Source organism: Primulina tabacum, chromosome 3, assembly GCF_025594145.1.
Source record: "Primulina tabacum isolate GXHZ01 chromosome 3, ASM2559414v2, whole genome shotgun sequence".
Lineage (NCBI taxonomy): Eukaryota > Viridiplantae > Streptophyta > Magnoliopsida > Lamiales > Gesneriaceae > Primulina > Primulina tabacum.
Window position 1 is genome coordinate 2,494,358 of NC_134552.1, and position 20,233 is coordinate 2,514,590.

At 34.2% G+C, this 20,233-nt stretch overlaps 2 protein-coding genes across 10 annotated transcripts; one reads left to right on the plus strand and one right to left on the minus strand.

Annotated features, from left to right (window-relative positions):
- The first annotated feature begins 379 nt into the window (after positions 1-379).
- Positions 380-4,746, plus strand: LOC142539278 (translocation protein SEC62-like). The gene is made up of 6 exons (XM_075644618.1): positions 380-506; positions 905-1,219; positions 1,926-2,127; positions 2,568-2,572; positions 3,648-3,871; positions 4,331-4,746. The coding sequence occupies exons 1-6, from the start codon at positions 414-416 to the stop codon at positions 4,542-4,544; spliced, it is 1,053 nt and encodes a 350-aa protein (XP_075500733.1). The 5' UTR covers positions 380-413; the 3' UTR covers positions 4,545-4,746.
- A 686-nt stretch (positions 4,747-5,432) lies between these two features.
- On the minus strand, positions 5,433-9,131 carry LOC142539279 (nuclear transcription factor Y subunit A-1-like). 9 transcript variants are annotated; one of them, XM_075644620.1, is made up of 7 exons: positions 8,933-9,131; positions 8,363-8,633; positions 7,083-7,356; positions 6,865-6,980; positions 6,615-6,680; positions 6,210-6,371; positions 5,433-6,101 (listed from the first exon to the last, which is right to left on the minus strand). In XM_075644620.1, the coding sequence occupies exons 2-7, from the start codon at positions 8,399-8,401 to the stop codon at positions 5,826-5,828; spliced, it is 933 nt and encodes a 310-aa protein (XP_075500735.1). In that variant the 5' UTR covers positions 8,402-8,633; positions 8,933-9,131; the 3' UTR covers positions 5,433-5,825. The 9 variants fall into 9 exon arrangements, with proteins under 9 accessions (XP_075500735.1, XP_075500734.1, XP_075500742.1 ...); XM_075644619.1 differs by having other exon boundaries at positions 8,927-9,131; XM_075644627.1 differs by having other exon boundaries at positions 7,083-7,363; positions 8,927-9,131.
- Between the last annotated feature and the right edge of the window lie 11,102 nt (positions 9,132-20,233).

A 20,233-nucleotide genomic window follows, 5' to 3' on the forward strand; every position in this document is an offset into this window, starting at 1 on the left:
GAGAGACGATTGTTGTATCACGTGAGCACCAAATGCAAGACAAATTCGTGTTAATGACAGAGAGTTGTATTTTTTCTCGACTTTAAATTTGGTAACATATATTCAGGAGTCATTCGCTATATTTTGGTACGATAAATTTTCGAACTAAAACAATAATATGTAAATCACGTTTGTCGGGTAAACAAGAAGTGCGATGGTAAAGGAAAGACCATATGCTGAGTCGCTTGTCTCATCTGGAATAAAATAATATTATATAGAATTATTCTATTTTTTGGGCCGACCTAACATTCAACAATTTGGGCTTTACTTAAAGCCCAGTCTGCCTACTACTTCTTGTTATGGTTTGTAATTAATATTAAAATTAAAATTATTATATTATTATAAATGAAAAGAAGAAAAAAACTGAGGTAAAAATGAAGAAATCGGGCGGAGGCGGTGGAGGCGCCGGAGATAAAAAGCGGGCACGACGTTCGTACGGAGACTCCGCCACCGACACTCCTCCTAGGGTTTGTTAATTTTTAAATGTATACGGATTTGTGATCATGCATTCTTTTAGTATAATGACGTTTTGTATCTGTTTATGTTCCGGTAATGTTTCGTGGAATTTTGGCGTTTTGTGATGCTCTTTGACTTCTTTGAAATATCGGATGCTAGTGAGGAAATTACGCATGAATATGTTTATAAGTAACTGTGGAATTTTATTGTTCGTGGGGGTTTGAAATCCACGGTTATGTGTGGGATTTTGAAGATTTATGTGAAAAGATGGTGGGTTTATGGGAAAATGAATGTAATTTACTAGATTATTGGTTTAATTTCCACATCTCATTTTACACTTTTATGTGTGGACACCACTCCATGTTGTGATATTTCTGAGAAATGAAATTTATTTGTTCTTAAATTTCAGAAGCAAGTTGCAAAAAAGGACGTGTTTCAGATTTTTGCTGAGAAAGTTCGAAATCACAAGGATCTGGGATCTAGGTGGGCCGTTTTACAAGAGTCCCGAGTTGAATATTTTAGAGGAAAAGATTTTGTTAGCTTTTTGAGAAATCATTCAGAACTCAAAGATGTACTTGAATCAGACAAGGATTTGGAGATTGAAGATATTGCCAACATACTTCTGAGTAAGAACCTTATTGTGAGGTGTGATCGTGTTGTCAAAATTGTTAGGCCTGGGAGAAGAAAACTATCAACTTGGCCAGCCCATTTGGAGATATTTGGTGTAAGTTCAGTTTTAGTTTTCCTTCAAAAATAATAATGATAGTAATGGTGATGATAAAGGAGAAACTTTTTCTTGTGAGTTTATGCATTTTTGCTTAGGTTATCATTTCCTAATTTTCCTTAGCTCATAGTGTGGATCGAAAAGCTTCCCTCTTATTTTGACAACTAAGAATAAAACGAATATAATTCAAGGTATTTATTGTTTCGTGGGTGAAATCATCTTAGCATGTGCACAGCTCTTGTAGAACTGTAAAACTTGTGGCGATGTTGCAACATTTTGACAAAAAATACTAACTTTTAGTTAAATTAATGATCGATGCGTAAGTGAGGGATGGAGTTATTGGAGAATCTTACATTAATTTTGTTATGTCTGTTTGTCATTTCTGGAATTTTAGTTCAGAAATTTTGTCATGTTCTTGGTTCTGTTGTGGAAAAATGGGATTCCAAGTGCCAGCAGCTGATTTAAACGGGGTGCCAAGATTTTCTTGTAAAATTCAAAAGAACTTTTCTTAATTCTTTTGCATAATGTGAACAAAAGAGCCAAATTTTTTCCTTTATTGGTACAAGTGATGCCTTGCCTCCATGTGTTTCCCCTTGTCTTTACCCATTTTGTTCGCGGTAATGATTCACTCGGTCCATGTGTTGAGAATATTTTGTTATTTGAATGGACTTCCTAATTTACCATCCATTATCATCACGCCTTGCAGGATCAAGTGTTTTCCGATAACGATACTTTTTTTGCGTGGACTTTTGTTAATCGAAGACCGTTGTGGCAGACGCTTCTCTCATTTTCCTGGCCTGTTTTGACTCTAGCCATCTGCTTGTTTCCTGTGTATCCCCACCAAGTTAAGCTGCTCATTCTCTACTTGTGCGCAGGTGTACTGCTACTTATATGTTGCCTGCTTTTAGGTACGTCCATTTGTTCTGGTGTTTTCCTCTTTTAGTTTATTTTCTTGCATTTTTATTTTCAATTGCTCTGTGAACTGTGATGAGAAGTAATGATATTTGTTGGATTGAAGTTTTTGAAATATTCAAATTTTGTTCCAAATGATCAACGATGTAGAAGTTAATAGCTGAAAGTTATCCTCAGTGAAAAAACAGTGTTGATTGAAACTAAAGATTTTGAATATCCTGACTTAAGATGTGGTTACGAGTTTCTGTTGCTGATAATTTTTTCAAAGAAGGAGATTGTGGTGCTCAGAATCGAGAGGTTATAATAGTGGTGTTCTTTGTTAAATTTTGTTGCTGTGTCCAAACGAGATTATTTTGGCTATTAAGCTGGTGTTTGTAGCAAATAATATATTTTTCCTCCACTGCTTTCGGTCGTGTGGCTTACTTCTAAGTCCTAGTTAGAGTGGTTATTAGCGTACAGATAAGTGGGCACCAGAAGGTTAATGCGAGCAATTTAGTTTGGAGATTGATGTCATCTGTTATTGATATTCTTTGCTTTAGCAAAATTATTCTTTGAAGGCATTTTCAGGGACCTTGTTGGCCTGCTATCCTATCCGTTTATTTTAAATGCTAGTGCCATAAGGGAATTTTTTGTAGGTTGTTATGTGGAATTTCCTCTTAGCAATATATGTTTTAATGTTAACTTTGTGGTGTTACGCAAATCACCGACCTATACTGCTCTTTTTATCTCACACTAGTATTTAACCCGTGCGATGCACGAGATGGTATTATTAAAAATTAATTATTATAAAGAAATAATAGATATTTAAATTGTAAAAAAATAATATAATTATAAAAAAATAAAATTAGAAACTATTTTTTCGCTAATTTTGAAAAAATTTATTAAATATAAATGTATGTCGATTAATTGTGTTACCCTAAGACAATGACATGGTTCTTATCGTGTTTAAAATATTAATGTCGATCACCAACCAAAATACATATTTAATTCTTTAATTTATGAGAAACTATATATATTATTATTTTTTAACATGTGATAAATAAATATTTTTAAATCAAATTTAATAAAATTAATGAGAAATACTTTTTTTTAAATCATATCACAAATTAAATTGATTGATATAATCAATGCAAAAGTTTTAATGTAGTTTATGTTTTTAATAGAGTTTAGTTTCATTTTGAATAAAAAATAATAAAATACATATAATACATAAATTATATTTGAATTAATATAAAAATGAATTAAATTCAAATTTGAACTAAATGAATTGATATAATCAATGTAAACAATAAATGAAATTATCATTTATTGCAGTACACATATTTCAATATTCATGATATATCTTTCCTTTTTTAGAAATGACATTTTGGCGGGAAATTAATATTTTTGGTAAAAACTCTGCTTTTTTATATATATAGATTGGTACACTTCGTTTATGTATGTTGTCAAATTTGAGAGCAACTGCTAGTTGGTTTACTGTCATCAGACTTCTAAGCTTTCTCTTTAATGCAGTGAGATCCTCATCTTTGGAGCTCTATGGATTATTCTTGGAAAGCATGTTTGGTTCTTCCCTAACATTCTTGCAGAGGAAGCAACGCTCAAGGAATTGTTCCAGTTTTGGCCCAAGAAAGATGAGGGTGAGCGTCCAAAGTGGACAGCGAGGTTATTTTATGCAGTAGTAGCTGTGCTGGTCATTCTACTATTGAGGCACCATGCACCTGATGAAGCCGCTAGAGCTAGGTATGCGTATTCCTCATGAACACAGTCAACCAGCGTTTGAATAACAGAATGGATTAAGTGTAGGATGATATAATATATATAAATTTCTTGGTCACAGTATAAATTAACGGGACAAAATTTTTTAATTCTCTTTGTAAATGCATAGAGTACAGAAGAGAAATCAATTACACGAGAAAACTTATTATCGGACCTTTGGCGTTTATCTGCTAATGGTGGTTTACAGTCTTCATTTCTGAATTTATCATGTGCTCTATGGTATGTTAAGCATTTTGAGATGCGGCTTGATTGTTGTCAAAGGTCCAGAAGGATGCTGAAACTAGAATGGGTAGCATTATTAAGTGGAACAATTTTTTACCTCCGTCGCCGTCATTGTGTGAAGAACCTACTTGACTGGACCTTGTGCAAAGCTATCTGCACTTCACAAATTTACCGGGCTGAACTCGTGTTTCATTCCTGCAGGTACCAGAAACGTGTTTACAACATAATAGATGACGTTCTTGAGTGGTCCCCTAGCCTTGCTCTCTCGGGTATGATGGAGAAGCAAACCTTATTTAACGTGACTAATTCCCAGAACAACACTGATGATAGCACTGCAGAAACGGATCGAGGCGAAAATAGAGAGGAAGAAACCCAAGTAGAAGATGAGGGGGAAATGATAGATGAAACATATTGAATGCTACATGGTACAAGAATATGTAACAAACCATAGGACACGACAATTTATTCACAAAATTACAGCTCTATCTGTCCATCTATGCTTTTTTGAGACAGCTTTTTTTTTTTTGGCTGTGAACCTTGTGTATGACTTTCTAAACTGTAGTTTGACGTCAACGTGATGCTTCTATTTATTGTCAAGACAACCTACTTACACTTCACAGTGTTCCAAAATCTGCCTGTTTTCTGGCCGACCGCACCGAAAAGTGTTAGTCGGCCAGGCGAGGCGCCAGAAAATTATTGTTATTATTTGATTATTTTTGGGATTTTTTTTAAAACTTTTAATTCAAAAGTTCAATTATAAAATGAATAGTAATTTTTTATTGCAGGATATTAGCCAAAAGTTCAACAAAAAATGCGATTGATTTATTGGATTGAATTAAAACACCAAATTTCATTTTATTATGTTGATTTTGTGAAATCTGTCTAGTGACGGTTAGTCGTCACCTGGGTGCTAGCTGTTGATCGCCTGACTAACTAACGTGTGTTGAATTTTGTATTGAAATTCAATTTTAGTGAAGTTCATCTCCCAAGCTTAAAAAAAAGTAAATATTTATCCAAGAGAAGGAAAATTTATCCGATAACAATGATAATATTAATGCTACAAAATAAAAATTAATATGGTAAAAAATAAAACGATGAAGTAAAATCTAACAATAAGATATATTTTACCTAATTTTATTTTTTATAATTTGTACTGTATTTTTTTTTATTTGAAAGACATTCTAAAGTTTATTTAATATTTTTATGTTCAATTAATTTTTTTGATTTTATTATACTATTTACTTATTTATTTATTGTTTTACTTGCTAGTCTACTCTCTTTGTTCAAAAAATTCATCTACCAGTTAATACTGTACATGACAATTTGGTTTGAATTTAGAGAAACCGTCCAAGACAGCCCTATAAGATACATAATTGTCCTCTCATAATTATCAAAATAGTTAATAAGGAAACATAAAGGATTTGCAGTTGATGCAAACAACACTTCAAAATGTAACAAACGCAACAAAACACTGTTCTCCTACTACAAACTTTACACAAGGATCTCTCCTATTCAGACTGAACTAGTCATTTGTACACTGAAAGAAGCTAAGAAAATCCCAGCATTCCTCCCCTCCACAACCTAAATAAAACAGCCAAGAATGAATTGCCGCCCAGCCTAGAAGCCAAGATTTATGCTTCCTTGAAACCAAACCAACCTTCTTACCACGGAGTCCAAGTACACAGAAAGTGCATAATTAGATGGGATATGTCCTAACAGTTGACTGGGGACGTTCCCTAACCTCACCAGAATTAGCCTGATATGCTGGCTTCTGCAGAGACTCAGGTGCTTTTAATCGACAAGACTCCGAGAAAAAAGGATCGGAACTTGATGAACTGATTGATCGTGAAGTGGTGGCCAAGCCAGTGTCTGTTCCCTTGGATGTATCAGCATTCGACTTTTTAGCAAAACGCCCACCAGAGCCTCTTTCCCTCCTCAAGGCATGTTGATGCCGGGACTCGTGAAGATAAGGCTGTCGGTTAAAAGAAAAGTTTGTCAATAAAAGTTTTTAGAACAAGCCTTTTCTCATGACCAAAGATAGATTCTGCTAGAGGTTTATCTGGGGAACCAAAAAAGTTACCTTGCGAGATTTAATCATCTTCTTCTCAAGCTCTGCTTTAGCACGTGACTGTCGTCTTCGCATAATACCGTGGTACTGCTTGGCATTCACATAAACAGGCTCCTCTGTCATTTCCAAGGGCAGCGCCATCCTTGTATTATGGATGTCACATAAATGAGGAACCTGATCAAAAAAGGAATTCTCAGAACCCCATGAATAGCAAAATTGGAAAATGGGTAATTGGTTCCAATGAACGCATTCATATTTCTTCCTTTAAAAGTAGCACTCCAACCCACAGAAGTTAATTTTTGGATGCACAAAATGGAAAGTCGTTCAATAGGATAAAAATCAAAATCATATCAAGTGTTTGTCTCTTCACAAGATTTAACAATGAAAAGCAGAACAACTACCAGTTTATGCACATACCAAAGGCTGCCCATAAGCTGCCACCATTCCTCCATAATAAGGATCGTAAGGATTTGAAGCACAGCCCTGAAAGGGGATTACAAAGATGAACTTCAATATTGCTGCCGTGACCATCTGGCGGTCACCAGCCAATATAATTATTTCAAATTGCCAATTTTGAACTTCAATATATCTAGATGGCAACATTTGTAGTTTAATATTTCTGATAGCAATTTTTTAACTTCAATATTTCTGATTGTGACAATCTTACAATTGAGTGTTCAACAAGCTCAAACTGTTGGGGAAGCTGTGTGAGGCTCCCATCATTTCCTTGATGCAAGCTTGGCGCAACTTGCTGAAGATTCTCCATGTGCCTATAATTCATATCTGATAGTGACAGACGTGATCATTAGTATTGCACTCATAAACGTCCATGTGGTATTGATCAAAGGAATATTTTCATATGAGTTGCTGGCTTATTGAAGCTACCTGGTATAACACTTGGTGAATGTTTGACCGCATCATCATCTTCCTCATTTATTCCACCCACAGATTGTGAGTGGCCATCTGCAGATTGTTCCCGGGATGACGGGTCTGATGCTTTATCCCGCATCATGGCAGGAGAAAAGGAAGTATTTCCACCATTATTCCACCATGGTTCTGAGCATATATTGGAATTGGTAATGTTACACAGCTTAGATTCTACTTGATTAGCACCCTTAGACTTAGGTTGCATGCTCTCCCAATTTGTCCGAGAACTCAACTGAATCCTTACATTAACCAAATATAAGCCAGACAAAGCCCAGTCAGTTCAAGTGGGGGGAAATTTTCTAAGCATGCAGCCTAAACTTTAATGGGGAAGAAACAGTAATAAATGCTCAGAATAGCAAAACCTTTTTCGTTGTTGGATATTTACTAAGCACAAAAAGCATCCCTAAAAATTAACAAGCGATGCCATACTCCTGATCAGACATACTTAAACCAACAGCATCTTTATGACCATATAGCCTCATAACCATGCCACAATTTGTTGATAAATAACCATGCCAGCCAGTTACAATTAGCATATAATGTTTCCTCTCCAAAAGTTCATACACAGGCATTGATTCAATTTACATGATTCCTGATATGGAATTCCTAATTTTAGTTATAACCAAATTAAAATAAAATTAATCCGAAATACAACATGAAGTCCAATACTTTTTTTAACGGATGCTTTCTTCTGAGAATTTAATACGATATAGAAAGAAGAAAAAGTTATCATAGAAAACGCAAAATTCCCATTCATTGGCAATTCTATTTTATGCAGTCAGAGGCCAAATACCAGTTTAGTCAAAGAAAAAAAAGGCATTTAGAGCTTATATGATCATGATAATGTGCTTCCAGTGAGCAAAAAGGGCTTAGAGAAGGCAACATGAGAACGTATCAAACACAAAGACAGAATTTATAAATGCCTCAAGCCTAACAATAGTTTAATCCAAGAACCTTTGTTATGCCCGAAGCCTAACAAATGCTTAATCCATTAATCTCACTTATTGATGATGACACTGGAGTTAAGCTCAAGAATGCACCAGCACACTGTACTCGCTGAATATACTGAAAAGTTTCAACGTCATCATCATACATTTCCTGATGTACTGGAAAGACTACAAAACTAAAATTGTACTGTCTTTCCCCAAAGTTCGAGCTCATGCAATGCAAAAAATCCTTCTCTCCCTTTTGCTACGCCAATTTCTTGGTTACTTTACTTTACCCAAAAAGAAACTCACCCTCAGGGATGGAACTGCTGATGGTGAAGAGGGATGCATTCCAGGCAACAAGGATAAACTTCAAGATGCCTCGTTTTAATTGGATCAGGATACATGCACAGGATGGCCACGTATAAATTTTATCATCTAAGTGCCAATTAATCCATCTATCCCATATAGCACAGGATCAATCGAATGGCCCAAACCCCTGGAACCAAAGGGGAAAAAAATTCGGGGACATTTTTATTCATGGTTTGCCTCCCAATTTAAATCCGGGGCCGCCACCGCTGACCTTCAGGGAAATATTCCGACTTCAGTTCAGTAAAATTCAACTTTAAAACCAAACCACTCCAAAAACTAATCTTTCTCACCACATCACAAAACCCAAGTAAAGAAAAACCAAACCAAACCAAACAACAATCGAATCACTGATCACACATTCACAATGATCAACCCAACAGAAAATCAAAAACCCAAATCAGAAACGCAATCATATGCAAAATAATAACCATGCAATACCACACACACTAACACTAGTTACTCCTCATGCAGTAAACAAAACAGAGAAGCTGGGTAAATATGGACCTTCACCAGAGATGACTGGTTAGGATTCAAACAAGCCCTATAATTTAGGAGGTGATTTGAGATTGCTTTGAAGAGAGAATTCAGGGACAATTGATATCTGAGGAGAGCTGAAGAGTAAAAATTAAAGAGAGATTAAATGCGAATTGCTCATTTGGGGGGAGGGAGATCTCAGCGTTGCTGAGTTTTGATATTCTCACCACCCAAAATGCATACGATCCGTCACCAACCTCAATTTGTCGTATATTTTTATATTAAATAAAATAATTTTTCTGAAATCAAATTCTTTACGTCTTGTTTATTTTTTACATAAATTTTAAAAATTATTTAAAAAAAATAAATTTATATATAAACTTCATATTTTATATATTTAAAATTCATAAAAAAATAGTGACACAATTTTCAAAACTTAACTAATATGTAAAATTGAATTATATATTAATGAGTACGAAAAATGAAAAAAAAATATTATAATTATGACGGAGATAATTTTACTTTAAAAAAATTTCAATTAACTTTATTTATATATATGTGCATATATTTATCTTGTATAAGGTTATATATATATAATCTTTTTTCATTAATATAGTAATTGGATAAGTATAATACAATATATGTTATTAAATCAAGCATCCGACTTATTAAATATATAATAAAATTGAGCCGATTAATCAAATCGGATTATAACCATTAAGACTCGGTTGGATAGATATGATTAAGTTTGGATTATTTATTAATACTTTGTTTGATTTGTTTTGTAATTTATGTTGATTATAGGTTTGACTATTTTCACTGTTTGTCTTGGAAAACAAATTCATGCCTTGAAGATGAACAATATGTATCCGGTTACAGTCACCAACACTGATACAACGTGATCACCAAAATAACCCACAATAGCTTTTTCTCCCAAGTAGCTTTTGCTTTCTTCCACTGGTTCGAACGACGATTGTAGATTTAATTTTTTATTTTACCTGTAAAAAAAACTAATTAAACTCAAAACAATATGTAAGTGCTTTATGTTGACTCTTCGTTTCAGATCTTTCAAGTGTCTCACCTCATCTTTGCATCTTGAGTGACCAAACAAATGGAGAGGGTTTCCAGTTGTCTCTGATTTTTTGCAAACAGGCTATGAGGTTTGGGAGAAATAAACATTGAATGATAAATAAATGAAAATATAACATGAAGAATATTTTGTTCATAAATATGTTTATCATGATATTATCTTTCTTGTTAAATTCACATCATACGTAGTATTATTGTTTGGGCTAAAATATTTAAATTATGACAGCCCAATTTAATTATAAGCTCAATTGATTGTATAAGTCCCAAAGTTTAAATTAATAGAAAAAGAGGCTCATTAATGTATTTAAATAAGCAGATAATGTCAGTAAGGAGATCATGGGAGGAATTCATGGCTAGTGGCAGTAGTGGACGTAATCATGGATAGTGGAGGAAGTGGGGAGTTGAGCAGCCAAGAGTTGAAGAAACGGTCTCCAGCGTGAACAAATAGGAATGATTAAGCAGAACATGACACACACACAATTCTACGCACAAAAATCTGCAAAAAAAGCTCTATGCTAATTTTTAGTTTTCAAACATTAGTTTTCAAGCTTTCCATTAGTTGTTCTAGGATTCCAGGTTCTCTTTTTAGATTTCATCAATAATTTATTATATTTTTCATGTTTTGATGAATTCCAACAATTTTTGTAAATTCAAAATTATGTTAGGGATTTATTTTCATCAATTTCTAATAGTTTTCTTCATTTTGGCATTGCATTTATTCAAGGAAACTAGAACTGACGATTAAATTTAGAATTCACATCGCTTGAATAGTTAGAAGTTAGATTTTATTGTTTTAAGTTGGTGGTGCAACTTCGCACCTGGCACGCCCGTAAATCTCAAATATTGTGCAAACAAATTATATATCCCTCAAATTTCATATCTTATCATATCAAACATTTATCAATCAAATTATTAATCATTCATCACATCCTACGAACCAAGTGAACAAAGGTATGGTAATAATCCTTGATAATTTATACATGCATATATGTTAATATTGAAATAGGTTAAAAACTATTCATAAAATAAACTTTTATATAAGATATAATAATGTTGGAGTAATATTTTCCTTCCCAGTTTTAATTTTTTTTTCAATTCTCTATCTCATAAAAATAAAGAAATTTTTACGAAAAAATATTATTACGTATTAGAGGTCAAATAAATATATATATATATATATATATATATATATATATATATATATATATATAGAGTTTTTGATATGCTGCACACCTACTGTGCACATATGAATAAGTATATGAATCTTATGTCAAATAATATAATAAGTATATTTTTGTGACACGCTCTCATGAATTTTTATTCGTGAGACAGTCAACTATGTCCATATTACAATCAAAAGCAATACTTTTGACATAAAAAAGTAATATTTTTTGATTGGTGAAATATTTTTTGTATGAAAAATAAAAAAATTTCATGAGTAATTCAAATAAAAGATATGTCTTATAAAATTGATACACGAGTCAATTTCTTGAAAGTAATAAAACCTTCGTAAATCAGATAATTTGAGGCATCAAACAGATGAATCGTGAAAATTGGCCGAGACAATTAGATATATATGACCACAACACACACAGACACACACACATAAATCAAAATTGGATTTACGTGATTAGCTTAGATGAGTATTTATAAACATTTTTTATAAAAAAAATATTTTTACACAAATTTTAAAATTGTTTTAAAATAAATATTTTATGAAAATTTTTTTATGACAAAGATTTATAGTTAAAAATAATCAAAAATTCGTTTGAACAAATATTTCATAAAAAAATTTAATTGCGATTTTACTTTTTTTTTCTTGTTAGCGATTTATTGCTTGTTTTACCTTTTTTTAAACAAAAACATTAAAATACATATCAATTATTTTTTAAAAAATAAATAAATATTTTACTGTGCTTTTTTTAGGGGTGAGTTTATCATGAATGGATTACAAAATTCCAAAGACCATATGACACGCACTGCAATGGGACGACGCGTGGCGTGTGCAGTGGTCCCCACGTATCAGTGGGCCCTCTAAATCATGGTCGACTCACTGCCACGTTGCTCTTACCATTCTCCATTTGTCTTCTCCTGCACTTTCTTTTCTTTCAAAAAATTATTCAATTGGCTTCTGCTAAGGCTAATATTTCTCGTCGTCTGGATGAAAGGATTAATACGAGTGATTAAAATATTATTAGTTATTTTGTACACGTGATATGTGTACAGACTTTTTTATCATTATCGACGAACTAAAATGAAATTTGACAAATTATACAGAGATTAAATTAATATTTGAATTGTTGAAATAAAAAAAAATAAAAAAAGTGTTGAAATTTTAGAAAAACAAAACAAAAAACAAAAGTGTAATATTAGTATCATATAAGGGTAAAGTTGGAAGAAAAAAATTGATGTCTTTTTTATATAGTTAGTATCATGTTCTCAACTTTAATAAAATATATATATATATAATATTATATATATATAATTTTTTAATTATTATATATATATATAATATTAGTGTTGTACGATGATTAATTACATGATGTTTTACGAATAGAGATGATGATTTGATCGGCCAAATAGAGATTCGAATTGGATTTTGGCAGATTCTTAACCAAAAACAAAAAAAAAAACAAAAAACAAAAACAAAACAAAGAAAGCTAAATGTCTTGAAGTTTAGATGCATAAAAAGGGAGACAATTGAGTGCAAATGATAAGATTCTTGTTTCATTAAATATTTGGTTCGATTTCTATATTAATTAAAAATAATCATATATTGTGTTAAATAATAAATACTAGTACATGATACACGCGTTACGTGTTTGTATTGTATTTTTTATAATTCATACGAAAAAAAGAAGATTATAGTGATGTTATTTTGAATTATTCTTAATTTATTATAATTAGATATTTTAATCGTTGAATTGAAATTGGTGAGTTGTTTGTCAGTTGTTATTAATTCTGATTAAATATTCAGAATCTACAAAATATATGTTACATGTTGAAATAAAGTTTTCGTATTTTAACAGATGTTGTAAAATAACTTATTATTTGAAGTTAATTTATTAGGGTGTATTTGATGTTAGTATTAAAAATTAAATACGTCTGAATACTTATTGTTGAATGATGAAGACATATAATTGAGTTTTATATTTTGTTGAACTAATTAATTTTGTTGGGCTATTTGATGTTATATATTGAGGTTGTTATGATTGTGTTGATACAGTGACAATTATCTGATAATTATTGTTGAATTATTTAGATACGTCACAAGTCTTGGAATCAAAGAAATAACCAGATTTTATATATACTCGATTATTAGGTACGTGTTGACGTACAAACATATGTTGTCATTGTTTAGTATTGATAAATAGTATTGTGTTGAACGATGGTAAATCACCGGGATTGAGTGATTTGATATTATATCTATTGTTGTTTATTACTGTTGATGTTGTTGGCTCTCGTTGATGTTGTTCGTTCGACAATATTGCTGTCGCCGGAGTAGGGGTGTGACGTATCTTTGATGTTGTTGTTGATGTAGTATGGAGTGATGTCGTTGATGATTTGATTGTCCAGAAACAGAAAAAGGAGTATTTCCATTGTGATTTCAATTATATTTTATATTGTTGTTAATATAACTGTTATGTAATACGATAATGATTGTTGTATATGCTCATCTTTTGGGGGCTGTTTCTGTTAGACATGTTATAAGACTATGCCGTCAGACAGGATATAGGTGAATGACTAGGTGTGTCTAGTCAAATGTGATGATTGCACTATTTTGTCGTATATGTATTATATTATTACGTTGTTGAAAAGAAAATTTTTATGCATATGACGTCACATGTTGTATGATTATGTGGCGAGATTTGGGGCGCCACACTTGGTGGCATTAGAGCATATTTTAGATGCCTGGGACGGTTAGGAGTTGTGTTTGTGATGTGGGAGTTGGATGACGATATTATTTGCATGTGTTTATGCATTTGATTTGTTCTTTATGATTTCTTGGTATGATTGATTGTTCTTTAGTTGCATGTGATTTCGTGCGAAAGGTGTGACGATGATTACATGATTATAATTGTTAAATGTTATGATTAACAATCTGATTTCCAGTGATGGCAGCTTGAGGACTGGTACATCCACACGAGGTAACGGACGAGGTTGACAGTGGGTTTGAATAGATGAATCTATTTCCACATCCTCCTATGGGACAGACACCTGCAGATCAGCCTTTATTGCCTGTTGAGTTGACTTTGGCACAGTTAGTAGTTATCTTCCGCCAAGATTTGATAGATCTGAGACTGGCGAGCGATCAGAGGAGTGAAGGGAGAGGATAGAGCAGATATTTGTGACTGCTCGCTCCATATGCTAGGTCTGCTTGGTTACAATTTGCTATATTTTAGCTTTCGAGGAATGTACTATTGTGGTGGCAGATGACTGAGGTCGTATTGAGAGCACAACGTCGTACTGTTGATTGGGATGTGCTTCGATCTTGTTTTCTTGATAAAATTTTTTCTATAGCAGCCAGACAAAAAAAAGAGAGAGAATTTGAGGATTTGAGACAGGGTAGTATGTTTGTTGCTGAGTATGAGACTCGATATTCTGCATTGTTGAAATATGTGCCACATGTTGCTACGAATGTTCATGCTAAGATGAGACAATTTTTAAGAGGGTTCAAGTTAGAGTTATTTGATCGTGTGCAATTAAATAACCCGGTATCATTTGAGGATGCAGTGACAAAGGTTGAGATGACTGAGTTGGTTATGCATTAGTATGGGGCTCAGGGACGATTATCAGAGCCGACTAAAGATTCATTGTGAACACATGGACAATCTTTTAAATATCAGAAAGGTTCATCTTCTTCTTCATCCTCATCTAGGAAGCGTCGATTTAATTCACGACGTGTTGAGAGCTGTGGGGGTAGTTCTCAGTCTGTTCAGGGACATGGATGGGAGTCTAGATGAGTGAGATATTTTCGTTGTGGGGGACCTCATCTGATTAGACAGTGCACACAAACCGAGATCAATTGTTTTGAGTATAGCGGTGTGGGTCATATAGCCAGACATTGTCCTAGTCGTGAGGGACAACGAGAGCCCAGGAGTGATAGAGGTAGATCCTCAGAGAGAGGAAGATGAGAGCCTCAGCAGTTTACACCACGACCTTATGAAGGACAACCATGTAAGCAGGTAGTTGGTCCGGCTCAAGCACATGTGTATGTTTTGACACGAGAGCAGGCAGATGAGGCACAAGAGATGATGATAGCGCTCTGGAGTTGATATATCAATTGTATATATGATATCAGATTTTATTATTTCTTATGAGGGCTACGAGCTGAGATATGATATGATTGTTCTGGAGATGACTGATTTTGATTGTATTGTGAGAATTAATGTCCTGGGGAGATATTGTACAACTGTTGATTATTAGCAGCGGATAGTATATTTTTATACAAATCAGAAAGAGAGTTGGACCTCTTATGGGAAAGGTTCTCGTCCCCGTGTTCCGTTGGTATCTGCTATCCAGATGTCTCGGTTATTGAAACATGGACATGAATGTTATTTTATTTATGCTGTAGACGTGACAGAGAAGAAGGAGGAGGTGAGAATACTTGTAGTTGCTGAGTTTGCCGATGTATTTTCTGATGAGATTCTGAGATTCCCACCAACCCGTGAGGTGGAGTTTGGGATTGAATTGTTGCCATGTACTTCCCTTATTTCTCGTGCTACTTATAGAATGGCACCCGCAGAGTTGAGAGCCCAATTACAGGACTTGCTGGACAAATCTAGTGTATCACCTTGGGGTGCACTATTCCTATTTGTGAGAAAGAAAGATGGAATGATGCGGCTTTGTATTGACTATCGACAGCTGGATAAGGTAACGATTAAGAATAAATATCCCCTCCCTCGTATTGATGATTTGTTTGATCAGTTGCGGGAACCTCAGTATATTCGAAGATTGATTTGAGGTCAGGATATCATCAGATACGAGTTAGAGAGGAGGATATCCAGAAGACATCATTCAGAACCAGATAAGGGTATTATGAGTTTTTAGTTATGCCGTTTGGGTTGATGAATGCTCCAGCTGTTTTTATGAGTTTGATGAATAGGGTATTTCAGCCTTAACTCGATCAATTTGTTATTGTGTTTATTGATGATATATTGATATATTCCAGAAGTGAGGCTGAGCATGCAAGGCACTTGCGTTCAATATTAAAGGTACTGCGAGATAGACAGTGGTATGTCAAACTCATTAAGTGTGAGTTTTGGTTGGATCGTGTGGTCGTCTTGGGTCATGTTATATCGAGAGATGGAATTTATGTTGATCCAACGAAGGTCAAAGCCATGTTACAATGATCTGCACCTACATCTGTACCAGAGATCGGAGTTTCTTGGTTTTAGCAGGTTATTATCATCGATTTATCGAGAGATTTTCAAAGATTGCTAGACCTTTGACACAGTTGACTCAAAAAGGTGTACGATTTCAGTGGTGTTAAGCAAATGAGAGGAGTTTTCAGAAGTTGAAGCACCGACTGACGACCGCACCAGTGTTATCAATCCAACAGAAAACGAGAGGTCTGTTGTTTATACTGATGCATCACTACATGGATTGGAATGTGTTTTGATGCAGGATCGACATGTTGTGACATATGCCTCGAGACAGCCGAAGCCACACGAAACAAGGTACCCTGTGCATGATTTGGAGTTGGCAGCCATTATCTTTGCCTTGAAGATATGACAACATTATTTGTATGTTACCTCATTTACGATTTATACGGATTGTAGAGGCCCGAAATTCGTACTTGAAAATTTGTGGAAAAATTTAAAATTTTCTTTTAAAATAAGTAATATGCCTCATTCGTAAAATAAACTGATAAATAGAGTTTAATGTTCAAAATAACATAGCGGAAGTAATTATTGTTTGCAAAATAACAATTTAAAATAATTCAACAACAGATAAAAACTGAGTTTGAAATAAAATAGTAAATGCTGAAAATGAGGTCCTCGGGTTCCTACTACTGCCGACCCACGATGACTCACTGGTCCCCGCCCTCGGTCCCGACCTCATCAGTACCTTACCTACAACAATCAAGTCTAGTGAGTCTAAAGACTCAGCATGCATATATCATAAATAGCAAGTAATAATAATAAAATTGCATGCATGGTAAAAATATCCTGAGTCTGGCGTAGCGTAACAATATCATGTCATGAGTAATTATAATACGTGCATAACTGAACTGAAAATCATAAGTGAAATGTTGCTCGATAGAGCCCTGTCATGAAATAACATATAATAATTTTATGTTGAGAATATGTTCTACGCAAGTAGCCCCTGAACTGAACTGAACTGGATCGCCTGATCAGACTAAACCACAGTATACTGGGCGGTAGATATCATCACAGCCCTTGGACTGGATATCCGTACCAATAAATGAACATGAACCGGTCAGTGATCACCGGGTGAAGTAATAATCCCATGATAATGAAGTGACCACAAGCAATATCGCATAAATCTCAAAAAAATGAATATTTTATATTTTTGCACGTAATATAGTTAAATAACATAATTAAATATCCTGTATTATTTTACCAAATGGGTTGGATCGTTCCCAGGCTCGCTGCGACCTAATTCTAACATGAGAAAAATGCAATTAACCTAACTTAACCAACGCTTCGTAATTGAGCCCAAAAAACGAAACAATTACGCCCAACGACTTAGTATTTAATCATGACTCCGTACCAACCCGAACCAACACCGAACCATCGTTTAGTCATGATTAAAATACACCTAAAATGATGAAATAATGCTCCTAAAATTACAGTACTCGAAATTTTGGTGAATGGAGGCCAAAACATGAAACGCTTTTCCGAGAATCACTTTGGCACATTGCACCGTACATTCTCGTACGACCTCTAAACTTGACCAAATCACAAACGGCCAAAAAAATGACCTTCATAACTCGATGATGTACTGTCCAGTCCAAGGCCATAGGCTAAAAGCCAAACAAGAACTCAAACGAGCCTCTGAACCGAAGCACAAACTTGCTGTCCAATGAATACAGCAGTAGCGCTTGCCCTCCTTTGCGTTGTTTGCGAGGCTAATGGCCATTGGGGCTTGAACCACCAACCAGAGCCTCTTACCAACATCCTATGGTATGGTTTGAACCATGGCTAAGGGCCCTAGGCCAGGCACAATCCAACCCACACCAGAAACATGACCACACTCCCAACCGAGAGCAACAAACTGCATGCGTGGGACGTTGCCATTGTTTGCTGTCATGGATCATTCCAGTGGCCATTTGGTTGATCCATGGCATGATCTAGACATCAAGGGGTATGGTATGTACCATGGCTAAGGGCTAAAGAGCCAACCAAGACCCACACCACACCAAAATTTCGAAACACAACACACACACAACAACCAGAATTTTTCCAAAACCGAAGGGGCTGTTCTTGTTTATTTTTGAAACCGATTGGGACGTGAACCAAGCCATGAAAGGGCATCTTGGTCACGTCCTAGACATGTCAAGGAAGGGTTCTAACCATGGCTACAGCCCATAGGGCAGCCAAGATCAGAACACTTACCTTAGACCAAAAATCGTGCAACCCGAGACTCAAAAATGCATTATGGATGTGTTGCTGCCCATTCAAGTTGCTGGGGGAAAAATGGACTTTAACCAATAGTCAAATCCCTTCTTAACACACCCTATATCCATCCTAGATGCAGCCTGGAAAGCCTGGACCTGAGCCAACCCCTGCAACAACAGAAACAAGCCAAACCCGTGAGGTAGCAAAGGAAAGCCGAAAATCTGCACCTTAATTTTCGAAAATATTTGTCATGTATTTCGGTTTTTCCCTTCAAATTCGTGTACATATAATATTTAAAATTAATTATACGACTTGATAGAAGAGCAAGGAATGATAGAAACATGCCTGAAAATTTTTGTTTTAAAAGAAAAACAAACGAGCGACGACGCGGTGCGGAGGAGATGGAGTGACTTTGCTTCTTGTTCTTCCCTCTTGTTTCTCTCTAAATTTCTCACGATTTTTCTATGGTTCACTCTCGATTTTCTTGCTGAAAGGGAATGAAATTTTTGAGAATATGGAGTAGGGAGAATGGCTAGGGAAAAATGAGGGAAGGTTGCTAGATGAATGAGAATTAAATGGCAAGATAAATCTTTCTATCCTAGAATTTGTTAGATGGTTTGATATCAAAAGATTTGAAGGATATTTAGGATTGCACTTGGTCGATTATAGTGTCTAGGAGCAAGGGAGAAATTGCTTATTTAATTATTTGTTGGTGATTTAAAAGTGGGGAAGATATCTATCTAGAAAAAGATTAAGGGAAGATAACAAGGGAATGAATTGTCAACAAAATTTAAATCTAGAAAAGGGGGAGGGGGCCGATTTTATCATCCAAGGATAAGGTAGGAAATTGCTTAATTATTAATTAAATGAGGATTTAAAATGAAGGGATTAATTGTCATGAAAGGGATAAGGAAAGCAATTAAAGTTGAGTTGTAAATCAAAACTAAATCTTTTAGAATTGAGGTGGTCGAAAATTGCAAATAAAATGGAGGGAAGAATAGTTCTTAAATCTTGTATTTTAATCCTTTAGAGTTTTATCTACTCATTAAATATTTTAGTGAATTAAGAAATTAATTATTGAACTTTATTTACTACTTAACTCAAATTATTTAAATAACTTCCTTAAACATTCTTTTACATTAAATTAACTTATTATTTATCTTAAATAAATTTTAAGAATATTTTCTTAATATTAAATTTTATCTCAATATTCCAACTCCAGTCCGATCTCACTTATTTAACTGAAAGGTAACGATTAAACTACTGCATAAAATAATTAAATTTAAAGAAAAGAATTTAAATACTCATGCAATAAAATTATTTTAATTTAAATACTAGAAATTATGCATGACTTATACGTAGCCTTATTTACAGGTTCTACACGGATCATAAGCATTTGAGATTTCTTTTTACACAGACATAGTTGAATATGAGACAGAGACGATTGTTAGATTTGTTGAAGGATTATGACTGTGAGATTGAGTATCATCCTAATCGAGCCAATCTTACAGCTGATGCATTGAGTCGTAAAGTTAGTTGTACTGCAGAGGATGTGACTCGTTTATCAGCTATGATGATGTCTTGTTGTTCCTTGGGATATGATTTTTATATCTCGAGGACTCCTATCCAAGTATCTATCTTATTAGCTGAACCTGATATATAT

Excerpts from the sequence above, each read along its gene's own strand:
- LOC142539278 (XM_075644618.1), top strand. The coding sequence starts at position 414 with ATGAAGAAATCGGGCGGAGGCGGTGGAGGCGCCGGAGATAAAAAGCGG. Across the intron at positions 507-904 it reads CCACCGACACTCCTCCTAGG|AAGCAAGTTGCAAAAAAGGA; the intron begins GTTTGTTAATTT and ends CTTAAATTTCAG. Across the intron at positions 1,220-1,925 it reads CCCATTTGGAGATATTTGGT|GATCAAGTGTTTTCCGATAA; the intron begins GTAAGTTCAGTT and ends CACGCCTTGCAG.
- LOC142539279 (XM_075644620.1), bottom strand. The coding sequence starts at position 8,401 with ATGCATCCCTCTTCACCATCAGCAGTTCCATCCCTGAGG. Across the intron at positions 6,681-6,864 it reads AGCTTGTTGAACACTCAATT|GGCTGTGCTTCAAATCCTTA; the intron begins GTAAGATTGTCA and ends ATCCCCTTTCAG. Across the intron at positions 6,102-6,209 it reads AGATGATTAAATCTCGCAAG|CCTTATCTTCACGAGTCCCG; the intron begins GTAACTTTTTTG and ends TTTAACCGACAG.